At 40.4% G+C, this 19,937-nt stretch overlaps 3 protein-coding genes across 8 annotated transcripts in view; 1 reads left to right on the forward strand and 2 right to left on the reverse strand.

Annotated features, from left to right (window-relative positions):
* The window catches only part of LOC128311130 (protein SPT2 homolog), a 75,070-nt gene extending 67,905 nt beyond the window's left edge, over positions 1-7,165 (reverse strand). The window contains exon 1 of one of the 3 annotated variants that reach the window (XR_008289136.1): positions 1,365-1,576. Coding sequence is in view for 1 of the 3 variants with exons in the window: in XM_053200053.1 (XP_053056028.1) it covers positions 1,365-2,088 (724 nt within the window). In the remaining 2 variants the exon portion in view is untranslated. Of the gene's footprint in view, positions 1-1,260 lie in introns of all 3 variants that reach the window. The other 2 variants (XR_008289135.1, XM_053200053.1) reach the window with 2 other exon arrangements.
* On the forward strand, positions 1,616-19,315 carry EIF2S2 (eukaryotic translation initiation factor 2 subunit beta). The gene is made up of 9 exons (XM_027069883.2): positions 1,616-1,755; positions 7,321-7,498; positions 8,644-8,747; positions 12,614-12,749; positions 13,401-13,501; positions 14,065-14,213; positions 16,201-16,257; positions 18,188-18,273; positions 18,846-19,315. The coding sequence occupies exons 1-9, from the start codon at positions 1,741-1,743 to the stop codon at positions 19,019-19,021; spliced, it is 1,002 nt and encodes a 333-aa protein (XP_026925684.1). The 5' UTR covers positions 1,616-1,740; the 3' UTR covers positions 19,022-19,315.
* RALY (RALY heterogeneous nuclear ribonucleoprotein) overlaps positions 17,666-19,937 on the reverse strand; it is a 95,570-nt gene continuing 93,298 nt past the window's right edge. For all 4 annotated transcript variants that reach the window (XR_008289133.1, XR_008289131.1, XR_008289134.1 and 1 more), the window contains one exon: positions 17,666-19,544. The gene's annotated coding sequence lies outside the window, so the exon portion shown is untranslated. The remainder of the gene's footprint in view (positions 19,545-19,937) is intronic.

Consider the following 19,937-nt stretch of genomic DNA (forward strand, 5'->3'; position numbering starts at 1 on the left):
AGGCCTGCTTCCTTGAAACACTCCTTGAAGTTACCTAACACAAGCCCATATATAAATTTTTTTTTCCGGGACCTTCTTCCTGAGTGTCCCCATCCTTCGTGGTGTGTCTCCCTCCTCTCAAGGAGACAATAAGCCCAATTTTGTTCAATGATAGCTGTGTTCTCAGTGGTCTTTGGCTGGAGGGCACTGACAATGGTGAGAGCTCCTTACAAGGTAACCACTTTTAGGGCACCTGGGTGGCTCAGTCGGTTGAGCCTCTGACTTCTGATTTTGGCTCAGGTCACAAACTCACAGTTGGTGGGCTCAAGCGCCTGGTCAGGCTCCACATTGGGAGCATGCAACTCTCTTTTCTTTCTCTCTCTCCCCTTGGCCCCTCCCCTGCTCATTCTTTCCCTCACTCAAAATAAATAAATAAATAAATAAATAAATAGGTTTTTTGTGGGTTTTTTTGCTATTATTATGCCTCAAGGGGAATTGCATGATGCACCCACAGCGTTCAAGCAGGGATTTCATAAACAAGTGTTTTCAGGATTCCTGACAGACTGCTAGCAGGCTGTTTCTTTTAGGGGACATCTTCTCTCAAGACTACATGAGGAGAGACTTGGTTTTGGACCTCCCAAGTTGAAATCTAGCCTGTTGTTAGGTTAAATTTCTCCTTAAGCAGGGACGCCTCTCAGTCGGTTAAGTCTCCACTCTTGGTTTCAGCTCAGGTCATGATCTCACAGTTCGTGGGTTCGGAGCCCCACGGTGGGACCCACGCTATCAGCACGAAGTCTGGTTGGGATTCTCTCTATGCCCCTCTGCCCCATCCCTGCTCATGTTCTCCTCTCTCTCTCAAAATAAATAAACTTAAAAGAAATCCCACTAAGTAAAACCTCTTAAATTTTTTTTAAAAAATGTCTATTCATTTTTGAGAGAGAGAGAGAGAGGCAGCGCGCGAGCAGGGGAGGGGCAGGGAGAGAGGGAGACAGAGACACAGAATCCCAAGCGGGCTCCAGGCTCTTAACTGTCAGCACAGAGCCCCCAGGTGGGGCTGGAACACGCTAACCACGACTTCGTGACCGGACCCAAGGCCCAAGGACCCAAGTCCCACGCTTTACCGAGTGAGCCACCCAGGCGCCCCTAGTGAAAGCTCCTCAGTGAGGTGCGCGCTTCTAGCACCAAGGAGTCCCTCAAACGTTAGAACACCTCGAGGGCGCATAGCGGAGGTAGTAGCAAGGAAACTAAAACCCTAACGGGCTCATATTATTGAGCTCTCACCTCCTACCCTAACCTAGGATAAATGGCCCCGAATTCACTTGACAAGCCGTGCAGAACATCGCAGAAACCTCTGCGCTGCTAAAGACTAAGGTAAGAGCAGCCACCTGCAAGAACCAATCTCCCGGCAAGGTTCCGCAGACGTAGCAAAAGCGCACGGATCGCGGGACTGCTGTGCCTCAAGTGCCCGCCTCTTCCAGGCGGACTACAAGTCCCGGCTTGCCTGGCGCCACGCCGTCGCCTGGTAACTCGCGCCACACGGAGCGCTCCAGGTTGGCCCCGCCGCGCGCCTGCGCTTTGGCAGGTTCTGCGCAGGCGTATTTCCAACGCTTGGGAGGAGAGGGCGGGGTGTCGTTCCCTTTCGCTGATGCAAGAGCCTAGTGCGGTGGTGGGAGAAGTGTCGGCAGGAGCAACGCTGCCGCTGGGGCCTGGGGCTGACCCATCCGACTTCCCGTCTGTGCCGAGCCCACTCGAGCTGCCGCCATGTCCGGGGATGAGGTGAGGGCCTGAGCCTGGCTCTAGGGCTAAGGACTGAGGCGGGGAGCCCAACCCACCCCAGTGTGGGAGACCGGGCCTGCGGCCTAGTAGCCGGCCGCCGCCATGTGGAGCAGCCGGGCCTAGGCGGCCGGGAGCGGTAGAGCCAGTGAGGACTTCGGAGCCGCGGGCCTGGCCGCGTCCGGCTCTCCTCAGGGCGGCGGCGCCGAGGCCTGCGTCCTTTCGTTGGCCGGCGTTTCCAGAATTGAGAGCTCGTTGAGTCGCCGTCCCAGAAGGGGGCTTGAATGCCTGGGTAATGCCCCGAAAGAACGAGATTGAGGCTGGCGACCCCTGCATTCCTTTCGGTTTGACACTGGGGCACCAACTCTCCTCACTGGGCGCCAGGCGTGCTGAGAGGAACCTTCCTCAGCCCCGACGGAGCGCCCTCGTTGAAAACTTTGCAGGCTGGCTTGTCCTGGCCGGTGCCCGCCCTCATGCTCATAATGAGCATTATTTCTTAAAAAGACCGAGGGGTGAGGGAGATAGGACGAGAGGAAAAGATCCTTCAGCCTCAGTAAGTGACTGACCTCGGAAAGTTTTAGGGCGGGAGTCCCTGAGCCTTCCTGAACGGAGAGCTCTGAGACGTGAGCGGGAAAATCCGGCTGCAAAGCTGGCTGGATCGTTTTCTCCCGTCGTGCTTGTACCTCAGCAAATTTTCTCAAATCCTTTTTAGCCAGGTTGGTTCCAGTTCATTTAAAATCAAACGGCTTATGATGAAATTTGATTTTAAGTACTGTCAGTAGGTATTGATCAACACTGGGGCGGGGGGGGGGGACTACGGCTTACCGGCAAGGTCTCCCCGCCAAAAGCAATGCTCTTGAATTTATAATTCACCTTATAAATATTGGGGTGCTTGGCCTCTAGCGCCTTGGAGAGGAGTTAGAGGAAAAAATCGAGGCCTCCTCGAGCGTTGGTGTTTTAGGTAGACCCTGAACGATGCTGAGAATTTCCACAAGTAGTGGAAAGGCCTGATCACAGGGTAAAGGAGTGGTTGAGAAGGCAAGTACATGTAATCACAGAAGGAATATTCTGCAATTTGTTTAAGGTTGATCCCCTTGAAATATAGTGGTGGCTAATTCACAGAAGGATTTGAAGACCAAAATAAGGAATTTTGATTTTATTCTGGAGGGGACTCCAATCTCACATTTGATTTTCCCAAAAACCTTGTAAGATTGTATCATTGTTATGCCCATTTTAGAGATGAGAGAACAGAGGCTTAGAGAGTTGTATCATGTCCATGATTAAATAGTAACTGGTGGAACCAGTAGTAGAATTCCAGATCTATGCAATATTACCTCCATTTAGATAACTAACAGGCTCTTAGTCTGTTAGGAGAGAAAACTGAGAGTCTAAATGAAGTAGGTGGTTCTTGCTTGGAGGTCATGCTCTGACTACTTTATTTCAAAAGTTCTGAGAGTAGCAGCGTCATGCTTTTTTTCTACCCATATTCTAAGCTTCTCATAACCTTTAACAGTGCCTGTGTAGTACTGTAGGGTACTATTCTGTGTATGGGTTTTATGGTAAAGTACTCACAAGTGTTGTAAGGGAGGTAGATCTACTAGTTGTTACAGGAGGTAGAAGAAATGGGGCCATTTCAACATAGCGAGTTGGGGAGCTGGAGGATTCAGCTTTAACAGTGGGATCGGGTTTTGAAGGAAGTGGAATGTGAATATATTATTGAAGGGTGAACAGGATTTTATCAAGCAGAAATGGCAGAACCAGCATTCCTACAGAAGGCTTTGGAAGCCAATAAAGTATTAAGCAGCTTAGCAACTTCACAGGTCTGCCAGTCCAACTACATTTTATAGGCAGGAAACAAAGGCGTAGGGAGGTTAACTTGCCCAAGATCACACAGCAAGTTAGTGGGACTAGAACCTCTCAGCCTTTGGCTTCCACTCTGGAGGTATGTGCAGGATCTGATTCCTCTAGTACTGTCGACTAGATAAATACTCTTAGACCAGCCCTTAACTTTGGACTACTTTACAGACTTGTGAGGATCAGGTTAAAATTTGTACATGGAAATAAATGATTTATAACTGCCAGGGACTCCCCAAGAGTAGAATTCCTGGGCTAGGATAGAGGGTTAAAGAACCTACTATTAAAATTTTTTTTCCTCTTTTCTTCACATTTCTTTTTCTTTAACACTTCATTGATGTATAATTGACATAAAACAAACTGCACACGTTTCTTTCTAAGCCTGTTAATTAGGCCAGAAACTCACTGATATATAACCTTTACCCTGGTAAAGCAGTGTTCTAGAATTATGGGGTGCTACCTAGTAAGGAAAAATTCCCTAATCTGCAGGCATTCATTGTTTTTCACACCTTTTTTTAAAAAAAGTGCTGTCAGTAGCAAAGATTACTGCTTATTAGTAGGCCCCATTCACGAAGTATCAGAACCATTGGGTTTTCACACAACATGGTAGGATGTTTTTACAAAAGAAGCTTTAAACAAAAAAAAAAGTTTCTGATTAAAAATGGATGTGTGTTGTACAAAATTTACAAAACAGAAGAATACAAAAAATGAAAATTTTCCAGGATCCTGTCACCCAGACATGACAGTGCTTAGCTTTTGTTCTCACCTTGCTTCTCTAGGTTCTTTTGTAACTAACATTTGTCTCCTGGGTGTGATGTGGTCATAAAGTTAGCATCTTGGGTAAATTCTGTTGGATGAGAGTAGGTTACCACTTTCATGAAGCATTTTAGGCTATTATCAGCGTAAATTTTTGCTGGTATCCCTTTTCCTTACCTCCAGCCCAACCCAGGAAGTTGCAAGTAGGAAACTTTTTGAAAGCTTTGTTGTGGGCTTAAAAAAAAAACAAAAAACTCAAGAGATTCTGTGGTTTTCCATAAGTGCACTGTCAGCAACTATTTGCTGCTCGAAGCCAAACTAGTCTCATAAAACATTTTGAATGTAATAATTTGTAAGTCAGACATGAAAATCTTAAAAAAGAAAAAAAAAAACAAAGACTTTTTCACTTCAGGGCTGACCTGGCCTTATATTTTGGGGTAGTCCTTCTCTGGGCACTACTTTGGGATCCCTAGTTTCCTTATTTTTAAAATCAACTTTGCTAGGTGGTGGGAGTATAATGAGGCAATGAGTATGTGTCTTAAACATCCAGAGACAGTAATTGAGAGAGATGGTAATTATTTCAGTGTATAATTTCCTGTATGTTTATTACTCTTTATAAGGCTACAACCAAACTGTTTCCCTGTAGACTTAAGTACAAATGTTTTTCATAGGATAAGAAAACTGTAAGGCTGCACTGATTTGAGAATCCCTCAAATCTTTGGTCTATTTTGTTGGATAATAAAGGCTAATTAATATTCCAGAGAACTTGATACTTGAAAAAAATGCAGTAAATTGTAAGCCCTGCCAGACATCCAAATTTTTAGTGCCTAGATTGCTGTCCTTTTGCCAAACCTCCATATTTCAGTAATGAGGGTAAACTAGATAACCTCCCTGGAATAGATTGCAACACTCCATGTAGGGTGACTCAAGGCCTGATGGATCAGCAGTGGGGAACTTCCTCCTGTTCTGTCTTCTTTCTTTTTTTTCTTCAAAGTTTAATAAGTAATGTCCTTCAGACTGACTGCATTTCAGAATTATTCATTTGCTATACAATTAAATCTTTTGTGAAAGTAAAAGAGGAAGTCTTTGAAAGAAGGCTGTATCAATTTCCAGAATGTCTTGAAGATCCTTCTCTATTGGGTGAAGACAGTAACTACCCTACCTTATTACAGACCTTAGTTTGATTTCAGTGTAGCTCAATTTCTCTAATGTACTTGGGTACATTAGAATCAGTTTTTGGGATTTTGAGTTTTATGATGTCTTAGAAATTTGATCACCCTGAATTGATGAAATTTGAGTGATAGGAATCAAGAGATACCATGCTTTGTGAACCATGAAATGTTGTATAAATTCTAATAATTGCTAACATTTATTGAGTACTTTTGTGTCAGGCACTGTGCCAAGTGTTTAAATATATATGAACATATTTATGTAAATTTGTGAGGTTCGGTTTTGCTTCTGCTACTGATTTCCATTTTACATCTGAAGCATGGAGAGGTCAAGAACTTACCTGGAGTAACACAAGTATCAGTGAGAGTCAGGATTTTAATTCAATCAGTTGGACTCCAGACCTGTGCGTTTGTTTAGAGAGGTGGGGGAGGGACAGAGAAAGCAGGCTCCACACTGTCAGCATGGAGTGGGGCTCTAACCCATGAACAGTGAGATCAGGACCTGAGTCCGAAATCAAGAGTCAGACGAGCAGCTGACTGAGCCACTCAGGCACCCCCCAAACCTGTGCTTTTAAATACTTCACTAAACTGTTCCAGAAGCTCATTGGGCAAAATGCTAAATTTAAGCATGGTAGAATTTGGACAAAGATTGGTAAGGGACTTAGAGAAAAATTATTTGGGATTTGAATCCAATTCTACTTGACTTCAAAGACCTCTTTCCACGCTACCAGGCATCTCCCCTATATGTTCTTAAACTGTTGTGTCTAAAATAATGATCTGTATTTTTTCCCAAGTGATCAGTGTACACAAATCATCTAAAACAAGTTATAAATTAGTTTTTCACTTATTCTCTAGTAGACATTAGATTTAAAATGACCTAAGAAAACTTTGAATGTTCTAGAAACAAAAAGCAAAGTAAAAGGTTGTATGGAAGTTTTTCTTACTCAGATAGAGATTAGCTATAGGAAAGGCTGCTGATGGATTTTTATAAAGGTTTATCTGAACTTGGAGGGGAAAACAGTTTTTTTTAAATCAGGTCAAGTCTGGTATAGCAACCCCAGGTTACAGCCTTAAATAAAACATATATAACCTGCGTAGGCATTGGTTTTCTTCTCCAAAAAATGGGGGGCATAGAATAGGTTATTTCTACGGTCCCTTCCCTAAGTTCCATGATGCATTTATAGTCTCCAAATTTGCTCATGAATTTTAAAAGTGAAGTTACTGTATCTTGTGACAGTTTACGTATTTAAAGGCAGGTGCACATGTTTCAGAATCCCACCTCCACCCCTATTTAATAATACAAGGAAGGTTAGATGGACTTTGTGTGTGTAAAATCCTTTTTGGTACTTAAATGCACCATATACTGTTTTACTTCTAAGCATATACCCTTTAAGAATACAGCATGTTCCGGGGCTCCTGGGTGGCTCAGTCAGTTAAATGTCCGACTTCGGCTCAGGTCATGATCTCACAGCTCGTGAGTTCGAGCCCCATGTCGGGCTCTGTGCTGACAGCTCAGAGCCTGGAGCCTGCTTCAGATTCTGCAGATTCTGTCTCTCCCTCTCTCTGCCCCTCCCCCGCTCTCAGTCTCTCTCTCTCTCTCTCTCTCTCTCTCTCTCTCTCTCTCTCAGCCTCCCTCCCTCCCTCCCTCCCTCCCTCTCTCTCTCTCTGTCTCTCTCAAAAATAAATAAACATTTTTAAAAGTTTAAAAAAAAGAAAATACAACATGTTTGGAATGTATCATTAAAAAAACAATCATTTAGTTCCTTTTTCTTTATTGTCTTTTAAACAGATGATTTTTGATCCTACTATGAGCAAGAAGAAAAAGAAGAAGAAGAAGCCTTTTATGTTAGATGAGGAAGGGGATGCCCAGACTGAAGAAACCCAGCCCTCAGAAACAAAAGAAGTAGAACCAGAGCCCACTGAGGACAGAGATGTAGAAGCCGATGAAGAGGACAGTAGGAAAAAAGGTAAGTGGTAGATATGAAAGAGTCACCGTTGTCTTCTGAGACCTGGTTCTCTTCCATCAGTGTTTCTTTTTTACATACAGTGACCTCTCAGCCTGATAAGGTTGTTCCAGTGAAGTTGAGGCTATCAACAGGCCATGTACACTGGATCTTGCCAGATTTCTGATAAACTTGTTCCAGAGAAATTGCTACTGAATCCACAACTTGTAGAAATGACAAAACCTCATCATTCCAGGCCTGGTTTTTCCAGTCTAACCTGTCAAGTCTCTTCTCCAATTTTAATTATGGTTTTATTTGAGTGTAGGCAAAAAGATTTAGGGCCTGATGGTTTTGTGTCTTAGCAAGTCTGAAAATGTATAGAAGAGATTAAAATTACAACCTAAAATGTTTGGATTTAGATATCAGCACTAGTTATTCCCTCTTGCACACTGACATAGACACCATTTGACTACTAGAAATAAATGATTCTGTAAATAAAATTTACATCTGCTGAACATAAGACACTGCTAGTGATGGGGACAACTGATATTTATTGAGCATCTACTATGTGCTAAGTAAGCATCTTGTACATGTTTAAAACAAACTTGAAAAGTAAATCATTCTCATAATAAGACAAAACAAATTCATAAATAGCTCCATGAAAAACTTTGTAGTAGAGGGATCCTAAAATATTCCTAGTGTACAAGAGGGCAGGGCAAATGGAAAACTGATTGAATAAACCCATTATTTACTCACTAATAATGGATAAAGTTTACTAAGAAGTGGAAATAATTAGTTGGGCTGGAACCAAGGATTAAAGTAAGGGAGATGAGAGGGTAGACAGAAATGGAGAGAGAAAACTAGAGAGCTTTGAAAATTGTGTTAGAACCCTGACTTTGCCTTGGGAACAATGAGGCACAATATGGTTAGATTACTAAATAAATGTTCCCAACATGGTCCCCTAACCGGGTTTTTCCTACAGAGCTTTGACTTGACCTGCCATTGTGTTTTTCAGAATCATAATCTTTGTGGTTGTAGAGAGACCACTGTACTAATTAATACTCGATCTCTATTCTGATGACTAATTAATAGCTAAAATGTTGGTTTAACTCTGATGCTATGCCTTCTGCTAGTTATTAATTTTTAATCTCAATTGTCTGTCTTTTTAGATGCTTCTGATGATTTAGATGACTTGAACTTCTTTAATCAGAAGAAAAAGAAGAAAAAAACAAAAAAGATATTTGATATTGATGAAGCTGAAGAAGGTGTAAAGGTAGTATTGCTTTCTTATTGAAGGTAAAATTTGACCTCTCGAAAGGTTGCTAATGACTGATGTTTCCCTCCCTTTGTCTTGTCTCTTACCAGCTTTGCTTTTGTTATTAAGTACTTGAATCACTGTTGAGGTCATTTTCTTGGGATTTGGTCTGACTAGGTGTCTTAAAGGGATTATGGTTTAAAGGAATATAAATTTAGGTTTTACACATTGTATTATGTGCCATTAAGATGGTTACAAGCCCCTTGTCATTAACCACACTGAAATTGGCTAAGGAAGAGATATTTCTGTAAGAGAAATCCTATGGAGTATATATTCCTATGGTTTCTTCTGTTAAACTTTTGGTAGCATGTTGAAGATACACAAACTTATGTGTGTGCCTCTGAGCAGCAAAAAATGAACCCCAGCTTGTGATGGTGGCTGATGATCATATGGCCTATAGGAGAACAGGAGCACTGAGCCTGGTTTTATGGGGTTCTCTGATCTTGTAGGGACATGAGGCCCTATAATTGTCTTGTTACTGGATCAGTTTCCAATGTAAATACTTCAAAACTCTTTTGAACAGGGATAGGTAAATGTATGAGTAGGGGGGTAAATAAGAGGGTGGATCAGGAAGGAGATGAAAGTCTGTTATTCCTTCACTTAGAGCTACTATTTTATTCCTTCTTTCCTTCTTTCCTTCCTTCCTTCCTTCCTTCCTTCCTTCCTTCGAGAGAGAGAGAGAGGGCAAAGAGAGAGAGAATCTTAAATAGGCTCCGTGCCCAACATGGAGCCCAATGTGGGGCTCAGTTTCACAACTCTGAGATCATGACCTGAACCAAAATTAAGAGGCACCCCTGGAGCTACTATTTTAGACTGTCCAGGAATCTTGAGCAGAGTCCACACATCTATTTAAAAAAATTCCAGGATAGTAGCAATTTTATGTATATACAAGTGAGAAGGAGCAAGCATGAGAACACATGCACATGTACTAAGTGTCCTATTTTATGCCTTCTACCCCAATTTTTCTTTGGTTTGCTTGAACTGAAGTAAATAAGGTGTATCCCACATGTAACAAAGAAATGTATACAGTAATTCATTCAGTTTTAGAAATAGTGCCATAATATTGATAACTTGGTTAATTCAGCAAATATGCGTTGGTAATTACAGGGAGTCAGGCTAATTGCTAGAGTACTGAAATGAACAAGATATTTTTCCTATTTTCAGAGATTATTTTAGTTCAGGGATAATTTAGAGTCCTTTAGAACAAGATGATTTTACCTGGATTCATCTATTCTCTCCCTGTCTGAGGATTCTCTTCTCTTCCTACTATTGTAAGGAAATTGAGAAAGAAATGTTCAGATTATACTGAATAAATGAGGTTTAAATATCCTGGGTATCAAGGTGACATATCAGAGATGTGCTACAGAAGGTCTTGGTTAACAAGATTTTTTTGGAGGCATTTCCTCTAGTAGCTTTTGTCCTGAAGAATTGCTTATGAGCTCTATTCTTACTAAGTGCTTGAATACAATTTTCTCTGCTATTGACAAGTCCTAAACATAAGAGCTTGTTTAAAAGTATCCTCATCAGGCCGTCAAACACTAAAGTGTTTTTAAGATATTGGGTTACCCTTCTGAATTTTTAGACCATCACATGACTTTAGAAAAATACTGAAAAACACTGCCATTTTCTGTGTTTCACTGGGTCTTAGCCTCAGTTTGGAAGTAGATCTTACTGGGATGAAATAAATAATAGTATAAGACTAGAAATTGGCTATTGTGTGCTAACTTATGTCAGCACATCCAAGTTTCTCATTTACTGTCATCTCAGAGACTAAGTTAATATCTGCTTTCTTGTTTATGTGTTATCCAACTAATACACATGGGCTGATTTCGTCTTTGATGGCCAAATGTGGCATTGAAACTACACAGCTGGGGAAAAAAACCCAGCAAACTACACAGCTGGATTTGGAATCTCAAGGCTGAGCTTCATTTATTTCCAGTTCTTGCAGCTTTTCTGTGAAGATTTATGAAACTATAGTAGCTAATGTCAGTAATTCAGGATGCAGGCACACAAAAATAGATGATGATAGGTAATATTGACAGCATACTTCAGCGTAGGAAGCAGGACAAGCTGGTGAAAGGACAGAGGAGATTAGAAGGCTGGAGACTGAGACTGGCCCTTTCTGGGGTGTATATGTCTCATTTCTAGTGCCGTATTTACCTCCATAACTATAGCGGCCAATCTTCGGATAAGTTTTACCTTGTCTCCTTCCATTCATCAGGTGACCCTAATTCTCTGGGTTCTGCCTTTTCCCTCTTTCATGATGTCATCTATTGAAATGATGCCCAAAGACCTCTTTACGGTTTGGTGCCAGGCTGACTGTGGTATAATAAAAATAAATATTTGGTCTTTGTTCCCAGTTCTTGGCACACAGCTCCTAAAACCCTTGTCATCTCTGCAGTGACAAAAGTGTCTTTTGAGATGACTAGTGGCTAGGAGTTCATGGATAGCTTCAGGATGGGGGCTGGTTGTCAGAAAGATCAAGCCATGATTAGAGAATTGGAAATTTCACACACACACCTACTCCTCCAGGAAAAGGGGCTGGAGATGAGTCAGTCACCAGTGGACAATGATTTAATTAATCCTGCCTACATAATAAAACTTCCATAAAAACCCTTCAACAGTGGGGGTTGGAGAGCATCAGGGTTAATGGACACATGGGCTGTTGGGAGAATGATATAACCAGGGAAGGTTCTGCACCTGTCTCCCTCCCTGCTTTTCTTGCTCTGTGCACTTTTCCATTTGGCTGTTACTGAATTATATCCTTTATAATAAACTGGTAATGGTTATGTGAAGTGCTTTTCTGGATTCTGTGAGTCATCATAGCAAATTATTAAATGGGGTGGAGGGGTGTTGTAAATTTGTAGTCTTGTCAGACTATGTGGGTAAAACATGGGGACCCTATCCTTGCATTGGCCTCTGAAGTAAGGACAGTCTTGGACTGAGCCATTAAACCTATGGAGTCTTATCATTGAGCCCGTATAGTGTCAGAATTGAATTGAATCATAGGCCACCTAGTTAATGTCAGAGAGTTGGAGAATTACTGTGGAAAACAATATGTATTTGGTGTTAGGAGGAAAAAAAAAACCCTCCCAGTGATTGCATCAAAATACTTAGAAACTTCCTTAAAATACTCCTGAATACTCCTTTTCCTGCTAAAGATTGTTAATCAGAAGATTAGGAGTCTTTTAAAGATCCTCAGGTGTTTATGACAGTGGCCTGGTTTGGAAATATGGGCAATAATTGTAAGATCTCCAGGCTGATGGATAAAAGAAAGGAAAAGGTCCCACAAAAGTGTCTTAAAGAGGGGTGCCTGGCTGGCTCAGTCAGAAAAACATGTGACTCTTCAACTCGGGGTTGTGAATTCAAGGCCCATGTTGGGCATGGAGCCAACTTTTAAAAAAGTGTCTTAGACAATTTCTAGTTTAAATGACAGACTCTCTGAGCCAGTTTGGCCCACCTGTGAGGGACATTTCTTTTTATTATTATTTTTTTTAATGTTTTTATTTATGTTTGAGACAGAGACAGAGCGTGAGCGGGGGAGAGGCAGAGAGAGAGGGAGACACAGAATCTGAAGCAGGCTCCAGGCTCTGAGCTGTCAGCACAGAGCCCAATGCGGGGCTCGAACTCACGGACTGTGAGATCATGACCTGAGCTGAAGTTGGACGCTTAACCAATTGAGCCACCCAGGCACCCCAAGACATTTCTTATCTATCACTTCAGTTGTGAATATTTTATTTTTTCCTCCAAAATGATGCCAGCCCGTATCATTTAAAAAAATAGTCCTAGTATCAAAATGTTGAGACTCTTACTTAATTTCTCAGGATCTTAAGATTGAAAGTGATATCCAAGAAGCAGCTGAACCAGAGGATGACCTTGACATTATGCTTGGCAATAAAAAGAAGAAAAAGAAGAATGTTAAGTTCCCAGATGAGGATGAAATACTAGAGAAAGATGAAGGTAATATTGGGGCTCAGCAGCTCATTTCTGTTCTACTCAAGACTTTAACCTAGTGTCTTGGTCCCTTTTTATTATTTCCTGTTCCTTCCACTGCCTGGAAGCTAAAAGGAAAGAGTGTCTAACTTGATAATGACTGTTAAAGATTTCATGGGGGAAGAATTTGGTAGTTGTGATTACAGTGAAGACATGCTGATTAAGACTATTGGGAAAATCACTGTAACTGGATTTTAAATAGTTTAAAAATTATTATTTTTTGTTAAAAGTGCTGTTTTATTAATTCTAAGTACTAAAGTCTTCAGAGAACTTGAGTATAGTCAGCGGATGGGTTTTTATGGATGTGGATGTTTCTTAAGTGCTTCAGAACAGCTGGACTTTTTTCCTCTCGTTATCCTAGTGCATTATTTTCTCTTGTGTTTGTTATATCAGGAAATAATTTGGTCTGTTATCACAAATTCTAATTGGAGTGGTCTGTTAATGAAAGTTGTAACATCCCTGTCTTTAAGAAATGACAGGTTGTTTCTAATCCTTGATGCTTTTATGCTTTCTGTGTGAGGGAAGACAAATGTCTTTGAAGCTTTCATTTCTCTAGATCTGTCCCCCCTCACTTTGTTACTGCCTACCCCTCATTCTTACAGTCTTTGTTATCTATAGCTTTAGAAGATGAAGACAGCAAAAAAGATGATGGTATCTCCTTCAGTAACCAGACAGGCCCTGCTTGGGCAGGCTCAGAAAGAGACTACACATATGAGGAGGTAAGACAAATTCTGTTAAGAAAAAGGGCTAAGATGTTACGAAGAGCAAGATATTTATACTGAATTGGAAGGGCCGTTGAAGAACAGACAGTGAAACAGACATAGAGAGGTCACACAATCAGTGCACAGTGTTGCCTGATGCCCTCATATGGGACAGCTACCCAGAGTTTGGCAGTCATTATGGTATTCACTGTTCCAACTGAATCCATGAACTTCTGAGAACATGGAGCCCCTGGGACTTGGGGGAAGAGTAAAGGAAGGGGTGACTAATTTTGGGGCCAGAGTAAGTCTGGAATTCACTTGTTGCAGCTTTCCTGAATCTTTTCTATAGATCATACTCTCTCCCATAGAAGCCGCAGAATTGGTAGGGTCTCATTCGTTCATTTAACTGTGAACAGGTTGTTGCTCAGCATCCATAAGGGATGAGTCTTGCTCTCATGTAGTGATACGTGTGTGTGTTTAGTAAAAAGTGATGTTTGTTTTGAAGTAAAACAGTGACTCAAGTGGGAACTTTATATTCCTATTAATAAGCATGTACATGAATACCAATTGTTTCTCTATAGCTATTGAATCGAGTATTCAACATCATGAGAGAAAAGAATCCAGATATGGTTGCTGGAGAGAAAAGGAAATTTGTCATGAAACCTCCACAGGTTGTCCGAGTAGGAACAAAGAAAACCTCTTTTGTCAACTTTACAGATATCTGTAAACTGTAAGTTGGTTAATGGAGAGTCTCCACCCCACATACCAGATTCTCAGAGGAGTATATGTTAAATGTCTTTATTGTGCACTTTGTTGCAGGTAGAAAGAATGTCGGGGTTGGTTTGAGGGAGGTCACCGTTCAAGTCTGTCCTATCCATAGATATTTCAATTCATAGGTCTCAGAGCTTGTTTTATTAGGCATCCAGAGGTGAGAGACCCATGAGAGTGGATCCTAACTATAGAATGAAAAGGGAGGAGGCTGAATGTAGTCCTCAGACAGGAACCTGGGGAGCCCAGGGAGGTGGAAAGGCTCATCAGGCTGGGGTAGGCCTTACAAACAGGTGCAAGAATGAGCTCTGGGAAAGCAGCTGAATTTGATGTGCTTCTTTCTTGGATGGCCGTTGCCAAGACACGATCAGTGAGATTTTAGATTTCTTAATTACCATCACATTCCATGTGTATTTCAACGCCAGGTCACTGTCTGGGTCTGTCACTTCCCACAGCTCAACTGCATCTCTTCTGAGAGGCTTCTTAGGGCAACCAATCTTATCCATTTACTGTTTGTTATTCAGTTTCATAAATGATACATGCTTATTGCAGATAAAAGGCAAAACAATGATGGACAGAAAAGAGAATAATCTCTAAAAATTCTACTACCCGGAGATAATCACTGGTTTTCATTATACACATTACTTAAAAGATTTTAGACTTTTTTTGCTGATGACAACAGTAGTATATTTTTATTTTAGAAAACTAGAAAACATAGACATGCAAGAAAATGAAAAATCATCTGTAAGTTCACCATTAAGAGATCATAGTTTAATACTTTTATGTTTAGCTAGTTTTGTGGATGTAGTTATTTTTAAATAAATTGGTGTCATACTGGTTTTTAATCTTTTTTTCTCTTAATATATCACAAAACATTTACCCATGTCATTAAACTGTCTTCATAAATGTTTTTAGTAGCTACACAACATACTCTAGCAGCTCTTAGGTGGATACAGTTGCTTCTGTGTTTCCATGATCAGCAAAGCTTCAGGAAACATTCTGATACATGTATCTTGACAATAACTCAGAATATAGCCTTAGGGCAAAAGTTCCCAAAATGGAATTGCTGAGTTAAAAAGAATGGATATTTTTTATGGCAAACATTGACAAATTGCTTTTTAATAAGCTTGTACCAATTTATACTCCCACTAGCAATGTAGGAGCTTACCTGTTTTGTTGTATTTTCACCAACCCTCACTACACTTTGGGAAAAAATAACTTTAAAATTGTAATAGTAGTACCTGGTTTGGAACAAGTTCAAACAATGCCAAGTGAATAGAATTAAAAGTTAAAATATTGACTGGCATTGCTCTGTACTTTTTCCTATGTGTACTTTTGTTGTTGTTGTTACATAGATAGAATGGATGTATCATTAACTTATTTAACTGCTCCCCAGTTGGTGAATATTTAAACTGTTACCAATTTTTCTACTGTTGTGCTACCATGAAATATTTCCCAATATATTGTCCCCCCCCCCCCCGCTTTCTTTTAATGAAAAATTTCAAATAGGAAATATAGAGAGATTACCATAACAAACACCGAAGTGTCCATTGCCTGGGGTTGGTATATTTTGACACATTTGCTTCAGATCTTTTTCTTTAAAGAGGGCTGTAGAGTTAAAATTACAGACCTCTTTGCATCTCTTTATGATCCCTTCATTTTCCTTCTCAGAAAAAGATGTTAATCTCTAAAGTTGGTGTTTACTTTCCTGTCCATGTTTCCAGACATTTTTTCATATATCTGTATTTATAAATAACATGTTGTTATATGGGCTTTTAAATATAAATAAATGGTATCCTATATATCTTTATTTCAGGGTTTGATGAACTGGTCACTAAAATTCACTGAATAGTTAGGTAATCAGATTAAAACAGTGAACAGGATGGTGTTTTAGACATTTGGTTCCATTTCCAATGAGATAAGGTTTATATATTCCATTTTCTTTTTAGATTACATCGTCAGCCCAAACATCTCCTTGCATTTTTATTGGCTGAATTGGGTACAAGGTAAGAAACTATATTCACATTTATATACAGTTATATATATAGTAGTACTAGATGTTTCAGAGGAACTTCTCCTAACTTGAAAAGGATACATAACACCCTTAGAACATTCACCTGATAATCAGAGGAAATTTTAGGCCAGTGAGGGAAATGATTTCTGAGAGCTTGGCTGCTGAGGAATAGAGAACAGAGTTTTCAGTGGCTCATCTGTACAGGCCTGCTGGTATTCCTGTCATTAACTGGAATTCTTGGGTCTTTTTATGGAGCAAATATTTTTGGAGGAAACGATTTTCTTAAATCAGAATTTATTTTCTAAATTGTTAACATGAAGAAATAGAGCTTTAGAAGTTGATGAGTGGCACAGGAGAAACACTGAAACAGAGCCTTAGTTAGTTATTTCCCTGTCTTCAGGGCTCACCTGTTGAAGGCACCAAGCCAGTCCCTCCCCATTCAGGGAGACCAGAATCCCTGGGAGGCCATCCCAATGAGTGTGACCATAAATACTAAAGATAAGTGATGTAGACTTAAGAGCAGTATGATAATAGCAACTCACACATGCTGAGTACCTGCTGTGTGAGAGGCACTGTGCCAAGCACTTATTTTGAGTACTGTCTCGGTCTTTGTAACAGTCTTATGAACTGTAAACAGAAATTAATACCGTCTTACAGGTTTGGAAACCGTTTCATTGAAGTTGTGGTTGGTCACATAGCTAGTTAATATCATAGCCAAGATGGCAAACTCAGCTCTGTCTCTGGAGCTTGAACTCTTAAAAGGCTTACAGAGATAACTAAGGTGTTCTGCTCTCTTCCTACTCAAAACTCTTAAAACCGTTTGATGCAATTGGCTACACTTGCTCTGGGGTTAAGAAGTGGCTTACTTTAACTAGTGGTGGATACTAGGCTCTGTTGTAGAATTGTGTTTTAAATGTAAATTTGTTACTTTATTTGTAACTTACATAAACTAATGCAATAAAAGCTATCAGTGGTTTTCTTACTCAGAATAATTTTAGTTTTTGTAAAGGTGGGGTATTAAAACAAGTTGTGACCAGTGAACTTATGGTCAGTGGGCTAAATATTATGGCGTTGTTGAGAAAATTCCATTTCTTTTGACAGTGAATGGAAAAAAAATCCTACATCGAGCATTGGGATCACCGTAGCCTGAGATTAAGGGTTACAATCTGTGGAGGATAATAAACCTTATAGTTAAAGGAGAATCACAGGAGAGGTTCTTACAAAAGGCAGTTTTATAATGAGATATAAAACAAATGTAAATTTAATGCTACCTGGCTGAATTTTGTTTCACTTTGTGATTTGTAATTTTTAACAAATGTCTAGCCCAGAGCTTTACCAAAAGTGCTTGTCAACACCTTTTCAGAAAGTTTCTCTTTAAGCACCATTGACAATATGTGGCCTGAGTTCAACTGTACTTCTTTATTGGTAACTTTATACAGTTCACACATTCAATGTACAAATGGTTTTTAATATGTTGACATAGTTGAACAACCTTTACCACCACCCATCTTAGAATATTTTTATCAACTATGTGACTGAATCAAAACATTCAGTGCTTAAAATTTTTAGAGATACAACTCCCTATTTTTATATTTATAGACCCCCTCACTGTCTAGTACATGGTATACATTCAGTAAAAGTGTTTTTCTTTGTTGGATGAATAAGCCATCACAGACAGAATCAATTTGTTTTAGACTTAAAGGTTACTAGAGACTTGGTTGGTTGAAATTGGATTTAATGTTAGGAGATATGGGTAGGTCATCAGGCACCAACTACTTAAAAATAAATTTTGAGAAACCAGGTGGTATCGGACTGCTCTAGAACTTATGCCACTGAATATATTTTAAATTCATCAAGTGTATAAAGGTCCTTTGGTTCCTTACAGGAAACAATAATGGAAATATTTTTGCTTTCTCTTATAGTGGTTCTATAGATGGTAATAATCAACTTGTAATCAAAGGAAGATTCCAACAGAAACAGATAGAAAATGTTTTGAGAAGATATATCAGTAAGTGCATAATTCCATCATCTCGCTCTGAAATGTTCTCATCAGGCTGCAGTATTTTGGGGATGAGGGAGAATGATAATGATGGGAAGGTGGGACAGCAAGGTGACTTCTTGGCAGCTGTGTAGCAGGGAGAAGGGTTTGGATTTCTTAAGGTGCAGCAGACCAAGGTGCTGGTTGGTTGTAGGCTGAAGGCCGAGTCAGAGAAATCTGTTTGCATTCAGGCCTGGCCTGTCTTTATCATCTTCCTAATGACTTAAAGTTGGCAGGTCTGTTCCCACCTAGGTAACCTAGTAAGTTCTGAGTGGCTCTCCTGTAGACAGATCCAGGAGTGGCATCTGGCAAGCACCCCTACCTCCTTGGACATTTGGAGTCTTTCAGCCCATGATTTAGTACCTGAAGTATCACAGCAAACACCTTGTGTCTTTACCCCTAGAATATCTAAGTTAAGCTAAAGTTTTCCTTGGTCTGGGTACCATTTGGGCTTACGTTGTTCTGTGTAGAATATGTTTGAGAGAAGACACTTCTGGCTCACTGCAGTCAACAGGTAATTCTGTATGTTGCTTTCTCTGCAGAGGAATACGTTACCTGTCACACATGCCGATCACCGGACACAATCCTGCAAAAGGACACCCGACTCTATTTCTTACAGTGCGAAACTTGTCATTCTCGATGCTCTGTTGCCAGCATCAAGACCGGCTTTCAGGCTGTCACAGGCAAGCGAGCACAGCTCCGTGCCAAAGCTAACTAATTGGCTAACCACCACTGATTTTCAAAGTGTGTTGTGGAGATTTGGCTGGACAGGTTTACCATCAAAGTGGATATATCATTGTATTAAATACAAGATAGAAAAGCTGCCAAGTTTTTTGGCTTGTGGCTGGTTGGTCTGAAATCTTTGCAAGATGCCGATGCTCAAGCTGTTGACCTACTCATTGCCTACTTTAACAACTGTCAGAAAAACATGATGGGGTAAGGCGGTGCTTTTTTAAAATCGTTCATAGACTTATGTAAAATGCAAGATAAATTAAAGTTATTATAACAGTGATTCTTTCAACTTGGTTTGTCCTTCAGTTTTCTATAAAAACTGTGCTTAAAATGAATATAGCAAAAACAGTTTATGCCTGGGCTCCGGTGAGGGCTCTATAGTCTCATCCTGTGAAACTGGAGATTGGTAGGTGCTTCAGCTGGGCAGCCATTTTTCTTCTCAACTTCTCTGGAGATAAAGCTTCACACAAGAGAGAGGGTGGCTGGAGCATGAGATCTGGGAGGACAGCCTGTTTTCAGTGTCAGGGGACGATTTCATAGATTTGAATTCTTTTCATTATGTGAGGATTATTGCTACCGCCTGACTGCCAAATCCTCCTGCTGTTACCATATGAAGGAATACAAGGTGCAAGATACCCTCCCCCTCAGAATTCCCTTTCTTATTGACCACTAAGAAGATCTTAGAAACCTAGCCTTTAAGTATGATAACTGGCACATGGAGAAAAAACCCTAGTTGGGAATCTATTGGTGAGGAAGCAGCGTGGCATGTACTGTACAGAGAACTTGAGTCTGACCTATGACCCTAGGGAAAGCTTTTCTTTTTCCTAACTTGTGTTCTGGGTTTGAAAAAGGCCCACTACAAATGTTTTTCTATTTTGTATATTAACAGTAGCTTTTCGGTG

This window comes from Acinonyx jubatus, chromosome A3 (assembly GCF_027475565.1).
Source record: "Acinonyx jubatus isolate Ajub_Pintada_27869175 chromosome A3, VMU_Ajub_asm_v1.0, whole genome shotgun sequence".
NCBI lineage: Eukaryota > Metazoa > Chordata > Mammalia > Carnivora > Felidae > Acinonyx > Acinonyx jubatus.

What these genes read in the sequence shown, in the direction of transcription:
- EIF2S2 (XM_027069883.2), top strand. An exon ending in AGAGGACAGTAGGAAAAAAG is followed by an intron (nt 7,499 to 8,643) that starts GTAAGTGGTAGA and finishes CTGTCTTTTTAG; the next exon opens with ATGCTTCTGATGATTTAGAT. An exon ending in AAGCTGAAGAAGGTGTAAAG is followed by an intron (nt 8,748 to 12,613) that starts GTAGTATTGCTT and finishes TTAATTTCTCAG; the next exon opens with GATCTTAAGATTGAAAGTGA.